Here is a 14004-nt window from a genome sequence, read left to right as displayed (position 1 = left end):
TAAAATGGGAAGTTACGTTTCTGAAACCTCTGCTTCCTCATTTACAGATGGAAATCATATAACACAAGTTTGCTATGAGAATCAAATAAGCTACTATAAATAAAGCAAAAGACTCTCATAGTCTTATCTGTGTTTCAAAGTCAGCTGGAGAATAAAGTTCAAATCTTGTAAATTCTGGACTGACCAGAAAGGGTGTCCTTTGCTTATAATCTTTCCTATCCCATTCTCTCCTTTACCCCAATTCCAGAACCAAACACCAGGAACTCCATGTAACTGCAAAGTCATTTTAATTGCCCAGCACCAACAGCTTTTGGTCTATCATAGATTCTTTTAATTCTTTAAGGAAATGCTGTATCACCATCATTCTTTTGGGAACAGAGGACAGGTCTGTGTAGGATAACACGGGCATTGAAGATTCTGAGTGGAAAAGTGACTCAGAAAATCCATTTCTGACATGAAGGAACTTAGGAAATACATTAACCAAATTCATTTTGTTTAGATTTCCTTTTTTTCATTTGTGCTTAAGAGTTATATGCGACCCAACTCTGTATGTAATTAAGTATAAAAAGCTTTTCAAGGGAACCCTCTTACACTGTTGGTGGGAATGTGAACTGGTGCAGCCACTCTGGAAAACTGTGTGGAGGTTCCTCAAAGAGTTAAAAATAGACCTGCCCTACGACCCAGCAATTGCACTGTTGGGGATTTACCCCAAAGATTCAGATGCAATGAAACGTCGAGACACCTGCACCCCGATGTTTCTATCAGCAATGGCCACAATAGCCAAACTGTGGAAGGAGCCTCGGTGTCCATCGAAAGATGAATGGATAAAAAAGATGTGGTTTATGTATACAATGGAATATTACTCAGCAATTAGAAACGACAAATACCCACCATTCGCTTCAACATGGATGGAACTGGAGGATATTATGCTGAGTGAAATAAGTCAATTGGAGAAGGACAAACAGTGTATGTTCTCATTCATTTGGGGAATATAAATAATAGTGAAAGGGAATATAAAGGAAGGGAAAAGAAATGTTGGGAAATATCAGGAAGGGAGACAGAACATAGAGACTCCTAACTCGGGGAAACGAACTAGGGGTGGTGGAAGGGGAGGAGGGCGGGTGTTGGAGGGGAATGGGTGACAGGCACTGAGGTGGACACTTGACGGGATGAGCACTGGATGTTTTTCTGTATGTTGGTAAATTGAACACCAATAAAAATTAATTTAAAAAAAAGAAAAAAAAAGCTTTTCAATAGATATAAAACAAAAATCTAAAGTATAGTTTAATTGATAGCATTTTTTTTTTGCTTATATGTTGAATACATATAAAATATCAGGGCAGGTTACACAATTGATAGAACTTTAGATTCAATGAAACATGGTGTTCATGGGTCCCAAATATGACGCCTGAGACATCAAAGAACTTAAGCAAATATTTGTTAAAAGAAATTAATGCATCCTACAAAATGGAATACCGTGTCTGGCCCTGAATGCCCAGCCACAAAAAGATGTTCTGCAGAAAACAGTCTCCCAGGTAGTAGCAGGGATTTTATCCTGCCCAGGGATCAGCTTCTTGCCACTGTGAGCCACCCTCCAACTCATTCACTGCAAAATTCTTGTTCAAAGAATTTAACATAGTAACAATAACAACTAGTTTTATCTGTTACAGTTTAACTGCCTAATAGAATTTTAAAAAGAGCTTTAGAAACAGGTCATTTCCAATTCTTATTATAAATCCCATGATGATTTTCAGTAATGTCCATGAAGAGATCTCGTCCCAATTTTGTGTGAGAATTTTGTACTACAAACCAGAGCTATGGGAATTTAAAGATGAAACATGTCTTGAGTAGACAATGAGTTTTAATATGACTATCCACACTGTAATTGCCTCTAACAATATGCACTTTCAGATGAAGACACATAAAATGCTTTTAACCATGATGCAGATCATGCAGTGAAATCTGCACTTTCACACCAGCCAGTGAATCAGGTCAGCTTTCTGACGCAGCCTGCATCACAGCACTAAAGCAACTTAATTTTCACAGGACAAAATGAAGAATAAAAGAAACCTTTCTCTTTCATTACCTCTGCAGAGTCATCCTCAGCTTGTGGGCCATTTGATAAAATTAGTAAATCAGCTACAGATTAGTCAGTTTGGGCACATTCATAATTTTCCTTTGGTGATAAAGATTGGCAGTTCAAAAACCTGGCATCTCTGTTTATCTGGATAAGTGATAAAATGGAGTCTCCCTTCCTTCCTTCCTTCCTTCCTTCCTTCCTTCCTTCCTTCCTTCCTTCCTTCCTTCCTTCCTTCCTCTTTCTGTCAACTACTCAGTATAATCGTTAGCAAGTCACTTAACCTCTCTGCTGTGGTATTTTTTCTTTCTTATCAGTAAAATCAGTAAAACAGGTTTGTTGAATACATATGAAGTATGTTAATATGTACAAGGCAGTTAAAAGAGCCTCCTACATAGAAGCCCCTAAAGCCCCTAACAAATCTAGCCACTGTTTTCATTATTGCTGCACATGATCATATAAGGTCAACAGAGATGAGTGAATAAATAGATTATTAACTCAGTGGAAGAAGAAGAGGAATAGAAAGCTCGATCCTCAAAGGTGATGATTTCAACAGAAAGAGAAGGTAGAGGTGAAGCATACTGATCTACTTAACTTTCCTCCTGTCCTGTCCCCTCACCCAGAGGGTGATATGCTGAGCACAGGACCACAATCTTGCTTCAGGAAATGAGGGCCAACCTGTGCTGTCTCAAGTCCCTATGAAAACACAGAGGAGAAATGATGAGTGTGCTCTCCAAGGGCACCTGCCGCCACATATCCAGCTGCGTGGACGCTGAGAGAGTAGGGAATGGGTGCAACCTCCCAACCCAACAACTTACTAGCTGTGTAACTACTTGAACATTGCTTAACCTCTCTAAATTTCAGCATTGTCATTTATAAAATGGACATTAAAAATAGCCTAGAGGTCATTCCAAAGAGCAAACTACGTTTGAATGACAGGTAGAAAAGGACCTGCTACAAGGTAGTTATTCAAAACTATATGTAATATATCTGTCCCCGAAATACATGTACATATTTTTGATTAGTCCTCTACAGAAAAAGCAACTTGCACTAAATGGTAAATAACTCTAGTTAACATTACTTCTCCTCTTTGCCCTGGCTGAGTTACCTGGATGAGGTAGAGAACAATGATGCTGCAATCATATATGTTGTTTGGGAATCTGTAACATTCATTTCTAGATGCTCGCTGCAAACAGACATTCTGTAAGAAATGTGATTCAATCAATTCCAAAGACTTGAGAATCTTGAACAGCATACCAATTTTAGATGCCAAAGTTTAACTGAAATTTGGCATATAGATGAGCACTTCTCCCTGTCCTGAAAGCCCGAGAAGATTCCTACACAAAGAGCAATCACAAATAGTAATTTCATCCAACTGGATCCAATTATATTTAGCATACTTCACAAAGAGGGAGAAAAATAAGAATGGACTTAAGAAAATGTTTTCCTTTTATGATTTACTGTCTAGGAGGCGAAGATGAATTGCCTTATGAAGTTACTTCTTATAACACAAGGAACATAACTGTCTAGAAAAAAAATATGCAATGTCTTTCTAGAGGCAAATCAACATCTTGTTACAGAATATATGAGGCCCTTTCAGCGTATCTGGCAGTGACTCCACAACCTGCAAAGCTGACCCCTAAAAAACATCTTCATGATAATAATTTGTTAGCAGCGGATGTTGCTTCAAGCCAGAGGAGGTTTGGAACCAAAACAGGTTGTCTCTGTCATGTAGAACAGACCTCCAAAGTGGTCAATTAAGAGACCCACCAAATATCCAAGAGATGGAACAGAGGTCCATTCATAAATGAAGAAGGGGAAGCAAATCCAAAGGTGACTTTTACATTTGCTTTTCTCCTACTAGTAGCTTCCAAACTGCAAACCCTTCACCAAAGCCCAGGTCTATGCTTTATGATTATATTCTATTTTTTTTTTCCCAAAGGTCATAATGGATCCTAGGATTCTCTGTGAAGTCTACACTACTATATATGAATCCCTTTTTGGCCATATTCATATTTAAAGAGACCCTATCAGCCATGGAACATTGACTTTGTATAAAACATTATGTGAATAATTTTTTTTTATATAAAAGAAAACCACAGTTCATACAAGCTACACATTATATAACAGATATCAAGATAATGTGAGTACATTTCCATCATATATATTTTTATTTTAGAGCTTACTCCTTCAAGTCACTTGTATCTTAGTTCATTTTATATATCTCCTCCTATCTTTAATGTTCAGCAATTTCAAAATGGTATGTTTAAATGAGTTTAGCTTTCTATATTGCACTGATATTGTTGTACTTCATAAACACGAGAATTCACCATTTCTGGAAAATTATCACCCATTATCTATCCCAATGTTACCTCTCCCCTGTCTGTATTTTCCCCTTCTGGGACTTCTATCTTCTAGTTCCATAACTCAATGATGTTGATATGTTTCATTTATTTATGTCTGCATTCTGGGTATTATCACCAAATTTGCTATGGTCAATCTGCATTTTAACCCTTCCACTGAATTTTTTATTTCAAAATTATACTTTTCACTTATATATTTTCCATCTGTCTTTAAAAAATTAGTCTTATTTTCTTAGGATTTGATTTCTTGTTACATGTTGTCAATATTTTATACATGCCCATCTTACATTCTTTCTTGTGTTGTTATATTATGTCAAGTGTTTACGTTTAAAAACTGCTGTTATGTGTTATGCTGACTCTTCTCATGGATCATATCATCTGCTCACTCTCAGTCCTGGCCAATTGTTTCCTTGTATGTTTGGTCACATATTACAATGAGCATTTCCTCAGAAGGCTTGCTGTTTCCTTGAGGATCCTTGGCAGGGGGTACGATTGCTTCAGGACAGCTTTGTGTTTTCCTCTGCGAGGAGCCCCAGGGGTATTTTTTTTAATATAAATTTATTTTTTATTGTTGTTCAATTTGCCAACATATAGAATAACACCCAGTGCTCATCCCATCAAGTGCCCCCCTCAGTGCCCATCACCCAGTCACCCCCACCCCCCTTCCACCTCCCCTAGTTCGTTTCCCAGAATTAGGAGTCTCTCATGTTCTGTCTCTCTTTCTGTTATTTCCCAGGGGTAATTTTTGACAGGAATATTTCTAGGTCAGCAGGTGGTATAAAAAAACAAAAACAAAAACAAAAACTCACAAGACACAGGCACAATGAATAAAATTCTTAGCAGAAGATTTCTTTCTTACTAGTCAAGTTTCTTGTTTTCACTCATGGCTGGTGGCATTTATTAAAGGAAGGGTCCTGGTTTCATGCAGGGATAGGAATCCCTTGGTTCCAGCTCTGGGCCTCATCTGGAACCAAGGCCTTAGCTTCACCTCTGTGCCATACAGATATTGGAATCCAATCTCTGTGGTCACATTGATCCATCCCCTGTGGGGCAGCCAGAGTGTCAGTTCATACATAGGCTGTACTTGACTTTTCACTGCTTTGCTTCAGGCACATGGTAATAATCCTCTCTCGTTGATTGATTGATTGCAAAATTAGTTAATGTTTTGAAGTCATTTTAAATATTTAACTCAGTATTACTAGGTATTTGTAATCATAATTTTTTTAGATTATCTCAGTCTACTGCATTGTCAGAGCTTTAGTTTATAAACACTTCACTGTTTCATTATTTATAATCATTTAATCAATTAGTCCTTCCCAAGCGGAAGTGTAGTAGAACTGTATTTCAGATGTTGAGTAGTTAGAAATCCTTCACATTATTTTTTATGTCCAGGATTCTTTCCCATGTTCAGAAGTAATGGACTAGAGACATACTTTTAACTTCTAAGTGAAATAGCTCTGAAATGCCTCCTGGGATCCAGGAAGGATGTGGGTCATTTCTTGATAATCACCATTACAAACTGATCAAAAGGGAGTATATTAACTGGTTTCTAACTAAAAGTTGGAAAGAGAGAAAGGGGATCTTTTTTTTCTACATACCATTTTGAATGTTACCCCTCAAACACTATTGAGACCTGAAAATATGCAACTGCTCTCAAATAAGATGATGTGCCACAATTTTCAGTAGTAAAAGCCTCATGATATAAACAATATAACATGAAAGTCTTTCTACACATGTAAACTATGAAACAGAATTTTAAGCAAAAGTCATAGAATTTGTCCCACAGGAATTACAACTTTCAATAATTTGTGATCTTATAAGGGAAAAATCTCAATGGTTTGAGAAAATGGTGATACCCATATCTACAGTATACTAATGATTGCCACCTTCACAAATAATACCTTATACTATAATATATCATATTAATTATAGTATGATTCGACATGATGCGGGGGTGTTCACGAATTGAAGCACATTACAAATCTCCGTCATCTTCTGCTGCCCTGGTCTACACATTTAGAATGGTCTGAGTTTCCTGAAGCAAGAAAGGAGAATTATTCTCTAGAGAGTAGGTAATGTTAAGAAGTAGATACATCAGTAAGGCAGTGGATCACGTTCAAAGAAAGTACGGGGCAAAGTTTACAGGACAACTTAGAATTATCACTTCACTTAGTCCCTGTCACTACTAACTTACAACCACAAATTTTTAAAATCAAATTATTATTTCCCACACACAGAGTAACAGATGATTATAGAATAATCAGGTGAAAAAAAAATCTAAATTTTCTCTACAGGACAGTCTAATTTTTAAAAAGCAGCATAGCTTTTTAAAGTTGCTTTATTAGCTGCAGATGACATTACCAAATATATAACCTTCAGTCTTAGTAGGTCTCGTCTAAGCCAATAAAAAAAAAATCACTTTTGTTTTAAACATATACCCTCAAAGCACATTTGAAAATAGCTGTATTCAGAATATGTAGGATCGACTTTTTTTTTTCTTCACATGTATCTCCTTGCTCCTCAGAGCATAGTCCATGGACAGCATCATCTCAGAGACTGTTAGATACGCAGAATCTTGGGCTACACCTAGGCCCTACACAATCTGAATCTGCATTTTAACAAGATTCCCAGGTGATTCGTTTGCCCATTAAGGCTAGAGAGGCACTGTGCTATAGACATAGAAATATTTTCTAATTTAATGTCAAGAACAAGATTTCTTTTGTGGATGATGGAAATGTTGTGGAAGACTGTCATAGAGAGTGATGATTTTTTTCACACTTTTGTGGATATATTAAGCCCTGATCTGTACAATGTGAATGAATTCTATATCTTGATATTTGAAAAAGGAAGAAAAGATAATAGTAAATGCTTCAAATTGTACAGCACAGAGATGAATGGAACCAGCTCCAACTTTTTTTCTCTTATCTTGGGAAAAAATTAGATGCACCGTTTCCTGGGGCTCACCTCTTCCTGAGAAAGGGAACAGCCCATCTGAGGTTCTGGGCACACCTGACCTACCACTGGAAGGCGCACCTTTCATCACAAGGTTGTGCCAGGAGCCTGGCGGGGGGGAGACGGTGAGGAGGGGGGCGCCCCCCGCTCGAGCCGCTTACCCCACTGCTGCTCAGAACCGCCTTCCTTGGAAACCGCGCGGAAACAAAGTCAGGAAGCCACCCCATCCAGTCGAGGCAAGGGCAGAGAAGCAGAAACGCTATCTGCCGGCTGCACGCGCGCTCGCAGAGCCTGCTCCTCACCCCCACCCTCTCACTGCCCCGGTCGCCCCCGCCGCCCCCGCCCAAACCCCGCCAGCTTCTAAGTCAAATCTTCTAGTTATCTACCTCTCCCCCCCCCCCCCCCCGGCATCTACGTCGGACGACTCCCCCCCACCGGGTGCCCTCGGTGAGTGCTTGGCGCTCGGGCTGGGACAGCCCACAGGGCTCCCGCGGCCCCGACTTCACCGGGAGACCCGCGGTGGGCGCAGGAGGTGCGGGGCAAGCCCCCCCCCCCCCCCCCCCCGGGCACTGACGCCTCTGAACGCCTGGCCGCGACTGGGAGCGCAGAGCAGGGGTGGGCAGGGGTGGGCAGGGGTGGGCAGGGCGAGCAGGCGCGGGGCGCGCGGGCAGCGCCGGGGACCCCAGAGTTGGAACCCTCTGCCCCTCGGACGCGGCGTCTGGCAGCCACGAATCCGAGCCAGTGCCTGGCCCAGACTGTGCGCTCGGCGCAGCGACAGGGGTCTGAGCCGGCTGGGAGCCAGCCGGGCTGGAGACCGACCCGTGACATCGTCCGTGGAGTCGGTGGGTGCCGGAGGTCACGCTCTCCTGGCCCAGGTCCCCGCGTGCGCTCAGCAGGGGCACCCCCGGGCGCGCGGCCCCCGGCGCCCCGGGCCCTCAGGCTCCGTCCAGGCTCGCGTGGCCGAGGAGGGACCTGCGTGTCCAGAGGCTCCTCCGCCCGCGCCCCCGGCCCGCGCCCCCGCGCCCCCGGCCCGCGCCCCCGCGCCCCCGCGCCCCCGGCCCGCACTCACAGGCAGGGATAGTAGCCATAGGCCGGCCGCGGGGGCTGAGGGCCGCCGTCGTCGCCGAGCTCCGAGTCCAGGAGCAGATAGTCCTGGCTCTGGTTGCGCCGCGCGCCGGCCCCGGCCGCCCTCCGGGGAGAGCCGCCCCTGCCGGGTGCGAACGCCCGGCTCTGGCTCATGGCTCGGGCCGGCCTGGCCGGCAGGGGCCGGGCTCCGGGGAAGGCACGTCGGTCTGGGCGGCCCGGTCCCAAGCGGCGGGGAGGGCTGCGGACCTCGGCGGCTCCGAGCTCCGCGAGCGGCTCCCAGGCCGGCCCGGGGCGAAGTCACCACTCGGGGGTACCCGGGGGACCTAGCCCGGCGCGTCGGGTGAGGGGACCCCGCGGGGAGGGGGCCGGGGCCTCGGGGCGGAGCGAGCGCGGGGGGCGGGGAGCCAGGAGTCCCCGTGGCCACCGGCGCTGCGCCCGCCCCCCGGGGGCCCGCAGGGGTCCCCGCCTTCGAGGGGTTTCGGCGGCCTCCGCGCTTCACGCGCTGCCGGGACTAGGTGGGAGCCCGCGCTCGCCCTCCCTCTTTGCTTTGCTCTTTTTCTTTTCCCATTTTTCTCTTCTCTCCTCTTTTTCTGTCCTCCTTTCCTCCTTCCCTCCTTCATTCCTGCCTCTTTCTCTCTTCCCCCTAAGTCTGCTTATTTGGAAATACTACAAGTTGAGAACTTTCTAGGAAGGTTCCTTTAAGGAAGATTCTTGAAGTACCAAAGAAACTTGTTTTGTTTTTGTTTGTTGCAAAGGACAAGAGCCTCTCCTTTCTCCAGACTGTCTTCGTTCTCTTAGGGCATCTTCTCTCCCGTCCCCAACCCCTGAATTTACTGTAACTCTTTATTTTAAAATGAACGACGTTCTATGTTCCCAACACCAGATGTGCCCAGTTCCTGAGCAACAAAAAATAGGCGGGCATTTTATGATGAGACGATAAAGAAGACAGCAGCCTACTAGCTTCAGAGAAAACCTTTCTTTCCATCCCTGCAAATGCTGAAATTATTTCTCTGCCAGATGTTTTCTCCATTTCTAAACTGTTTTTAATTTTAAGATTTAGTTTTAAATTCTGTTTAATCTTCACAGATGTGAGAACTTAAAACTTCTCAGCAAGAATGAATCAGTATCAATAGTTGTTTAAGAATCAATCAATTAGGAATCCGATTCATTTATTCAACAAATATTTAATCAATGCCAACTGTGTACCAAGCACCATTTTAGGATTCAGAGACAAATTAGCCTGATAAGGGCCCTACTTGCCTTCATGGAGCTTTCATGGAAGAAAGAGATTAAACCAGAGACATAGGCCACGATGAAAATGAGACGGGTTGGGGGATCCCTGGGTGGCTCAGCAGTTTAGTGCTTGCCTTTGGCCCAGGGCGCGATCCTGGAGTCCCAGGATCGAGTCCTGCGTGGGGCTCCCGGCATGGAGCCTGCTTCTCCCTCCTCCTGTGTCTCTGCCTCTCCCTCTCTCTCTCTCTCTGTCTATCATAAATAAATAAATAAATCTTAAAAAAGAAAAAAAAGAAAATGAGATGGGTTGATGTATTGATGGTAACTGGCAACTACTTCAGGTCAGGTAGTTAAAGAGGCCTCTCCAAGCAGGCGCTGGTTAAGGGAAGAGAGAAGGCAGGGAGCCAGACATGAAAAGATCAGAAGCCCACTACAACTGGATTGAAGACAGCCAGACTGTCTGAAATTCTTTTTTTTTAAAGATTTTATTTATTTATTCATGAGACACACACACACACACACACAGAGAGAGAGAGAGAGAGAGAGAGAGAGAGGCAGAGACACAGGCAGAGGGAGAAGCAGGCTCCATGCAGGAAGCCTGACATGGGACTCAATCCCGGGTCTCCAGGATCATGCCCTGGACCAAAGGTGGTGCTAAACTGCTGAGCCACCCGGGCTGCCCTGAAATTCTGAAGTAAAGGTACCTTTGCATATCATGAATAAGTGAGCAATGAAAGGGATTTTGGAAGTGTGAGCAAAAGCAATCAACTTGATAGAAGGGGGAAGAGATGACAATTTAGAGTTTCTGAGTTTGCCAGCACTGGGAAGGAGAGAGCTCAGGAGGGTGAAAGCCACTGCACCCTGAGGGCGCAAGTAGGTGGCACGGATGGATGGATGGATAGAGTAATAGACCAAAAAAAAAAAAAAAAAAAAAAAGGAAAACACTCTTGACCTCAAAGACTAACCTCAGTCATTCTAAAGCGTGTTGTTCCTAATTTAAGAATCTCCTTTTTTGTTCTGTCCACATCTGGAGCCATGATTTAGAGTTTTGATTTTTTTTCTGGTCATTATACCCAGCAATAAGATATTCTGCTTGAAATGTGTTTGTTCATGGCAAATACTGTCTGTAAGAACTCAACTGCTTTGATGCTCGAATGAATCAGTTAATAAATGTTTAATTTAAATGGCACCAAGGCAATCTGTTTAGAAACATCAACTGGAGGAAACAGTTAAGTGAGGAAGTAATATTCAAATGTTTTTGACCTGAGTCGAATTCTGTAAGTCAAAGCAAAATTGGAAAGGACTGAGGGTGTTAGTTGACGTGTTAGTCTTTAACTTAAAAACAAACATTGAGACACAACTACTTTGTTGTTTTGTAGTTAGTTGCACTGTCTGTCCCTTTTCTCATCACACAGTTTTTCATACTCAGGTAGCAACCTTCACACTGAAAATGTTATTACAGTAAACTTATGATGTGATATCAGTTCATCCTTTTGCAACATAAGACTCACTTTTCTCTATTCTTTGACATAGAGTTGGTACTGGACCAGTAAATGCATCTGTCCACAGAGGCAGAAGTAGGCTCTCAAGGACTTGATGCAGGTCCACAGAGTGAAGCAGGTTGGTAGTCTGAGGGCCTGTGTTCTTGTTTTAACCATTCCCTTCACTGAGAGCTTGTGATTTCCTCTCCTGCTTAGCCATTGCTAAGTGATGGGTTCCTACCAAGCACCCCTCAGTCTCTTCCTGCCTTGTAGACTTACCTACTAAGTGTCATTTCTTCAATCACATTTAAGAACATGGTGGCACTAAAAGACAAGACCAATTCTCGATCTAGTAATATGTTTTAACCAAGTGCAGCAGCGTTGAGGGCATGCAGACCAAAGAAAGTAGTTGGCAGAATGAGAAAATACAGTGCTCAAAGTGAAAACCATTGGGTGTGTGAAGAAGTGACAGTTCTCACAGAGATGGGGTGGTATGCGTGTGCTGATAGGTCTGCTGATGATGTTGAGATGAAACAGGACACTGGGCTGGGACTTCTAAATTCAGGGCTCTGTTCTCTATGGGGTGGTAGGGACACCATGACAAGATCACTTCCTCCTCACTACACACATCTGCACGGTTTGATTGATTACTGATTAATTTTACAAAAGGTATAATTATTATAACAGTATTTTGAAAAGGTAAGTGGGGCAAAATGAATAAGAGAAGGGGTTCCTCCCTAGAGAGTCTCGAGCTAGGAGCCCAAAGGCAAAGAAAACAGAATTGTCACTGGCCTCAGGGACAAAGGCTAGGAGAATGAGAGGAGATGCTTTCTTGCTCAGGGAGAAACTGAGGAGGTGCTCCGTGGAAGAAGGGGCAGCTGCTGCTGCTGACAGGAAGCTACTGACACGGGAGCTTTGCTGGGAAATGCAGTTTAGGGTGAGTTGGCTGACAGCTACAGATAATAGTAGAGTCAGGAAATCATCTGGGTAATTTAAAGCATGGAGCTCCAAGTCCTGACTCTTAATTCATGTAGAATACACAGAGGAAAAACGAAAACAGCCCAGAAGCTTCAGAAGGACTGGTCTTCTCTCGGTGAAGGTCTTCATAGGTTAAGGCTTGAGGCAGATACTTGCATGCACTACATCTCTGAACCTCCCTATCTTAATTTTTAAAGTAATGAGGTTGTAATAATTCCGTTTACTATCTCTGTTGTAGCTAAAACTTTATTATGTTAAACATTAGAAACACTATGTGAAACATCAGCAATTTATTTTAATTTACTATATTGACTTGAGCTTAAATAGGCGTTCAGTATCTTAACATTATTATACGGATATTGTGTAAGCACTGTGATCACCACGGCTTTGCTTAGGATAAGTCATGCTGGACTAAATTAACTTGTCTTTTGGTAGAATGATTAGAATCCTTTCAGTAAACTACTGACCAAGGGCATCATGTAATATATTTGGCAGCAAGATTAACAAATACGGACTTGGTAACAGAGGAATGGTTCATAAACAGTCAGAGGACAGTTGAGAGCATTGCTGAGTTACGGAGTGGAGTCACCCTGGCTCAGGAAATGCAGACATATCAAGAATGGATGGAACTGCCTTATATGTAGTTATTTTCTTATCACTGGAAGTAGTCAAATACAGCCTGGACCTCAATTGTCTACATATGCTGTAAAGTGAATAATGTTAACTTTGGTAAATTAAATGAACACCAAGATCCCTTAAGCACAAGTACAAAATTAAAAAATTAACCATCCCCAGGGATCCAAAATGCAGAGTTGATAAAAACCAATATCTATTCTAAATGTATGTTTAAAAAAAAAAACGTAGGAAACTAAGAATAACAGACACATCATGACCATGGTGAAGAATACCTACTTCAAATAAAACCAACATGGAGAAATATCAAAGATGCTTCCATTGATGGAAGGAATAAGGGAAAAGTGTCCCAATACATTACTATTACTCACTAACTAAGAACTTCTACAATAAGCTAAATAAAATATGATAAATAAATAAGAGGAAAAGTTTGAAAAATATTTTTAACTGAAAATTATTAAAACAGGAGAAAGAAATATGTTTGGAATAATGTTAGAGCATAAAGGTAAACAGAAAATTAAGTAGTTCTCCTATATGCTAGCTATAGCCAGTCAAAAAATAGTAAAGGCTAAAAAATATAAAATAAATACAAATAAATTCAACCAAGAATTGAAGAATTCATGTAAAGTATAAACTTTAAAAAAATGAGTCAAAGTCTACATAAATTATACATTTTATTGATAGTTTGATGAGACTGAGACTGGTGTTAAATGTATAGATTAATTTGAGTAGAATGTAGTATTTTAAATATGTATTCCCCTATACGGACAAGTTTTCTCTATTATTTATTTTTTCTAAGAATAAATGTGACAAAAGCAAGTAAATGCATTTTTAAAAAGCAGTGAAAGGTACTTGCTCTATAAGACATTAAATGATTTAGTAAAACCACAATAAATAGTTGGGTATTCACAAAATGGAAACATTAAAAGAATATAATAGAAAGTTCAGTCAAAGACTTAAGTATATAAGATTTTATGGTATGATAAAGGACGTAACTCAGGGGGAAAATGAAGCCATTCTGAAAAAAGGGAAGTGGGTAAGAGATTTCTTTCTCTACCTTTGCCATAAAGTAAATGAGATTCATTAAGAAATTGAATGTAATTTTAAAAACCATAAAACCTCTAGAGAGAGTCGGGTGAACTTTTATTTTTTAATATGTAATCTTCAGGTGTATAATGCCATTCTAAGTATTCACTAAAAG

General features: G+C 41.9%; 1 protein-coding gene across 1 annotated transcript in view; it reads right to left on the bottom strand.

Annotated features, from left to right (window-relative positions):
* TRPC6 (transient receptor potential cation channel subfamily C member 6) overlaps positions 1-8752 on the bottom strand; it is a 117316-nt gene extending 108564 nt beyond the window's left edge. The window contains exon 1 of the mRNA XM_072729962.1: positions 8462-8752. Within this exon, the coding sequence (XP_072586063.1) occupies positions 8462-8631 (170 nt within the window). The 5' untranslated portion in view covers positions 8632-8752. The remainder of the gene's footprint in view (positions 1-8461) is intronic.
* Between the last annotated feature and the right edge of the window lie 5252 nt (positions 8753-14004).

Source organism: Vulpes vulpes, chromosome 12 (assembly GCF_048418805.1).
Source record: "Vulpes vulpes isolate BD-2025 chromosome 12, VulVul3, whole genome shotgun sequence".
NCBI lineage: Eukaryota > Metazoa > Chordata > Mammalia > Carnivora > Canidae > Vulpes > Vulpes vulpes.
The sequence above is the reverse complement of the archived record's forward strand: the minus strand, read 5'-3'. Positions and strand labels throughout refer to the sequence as shown.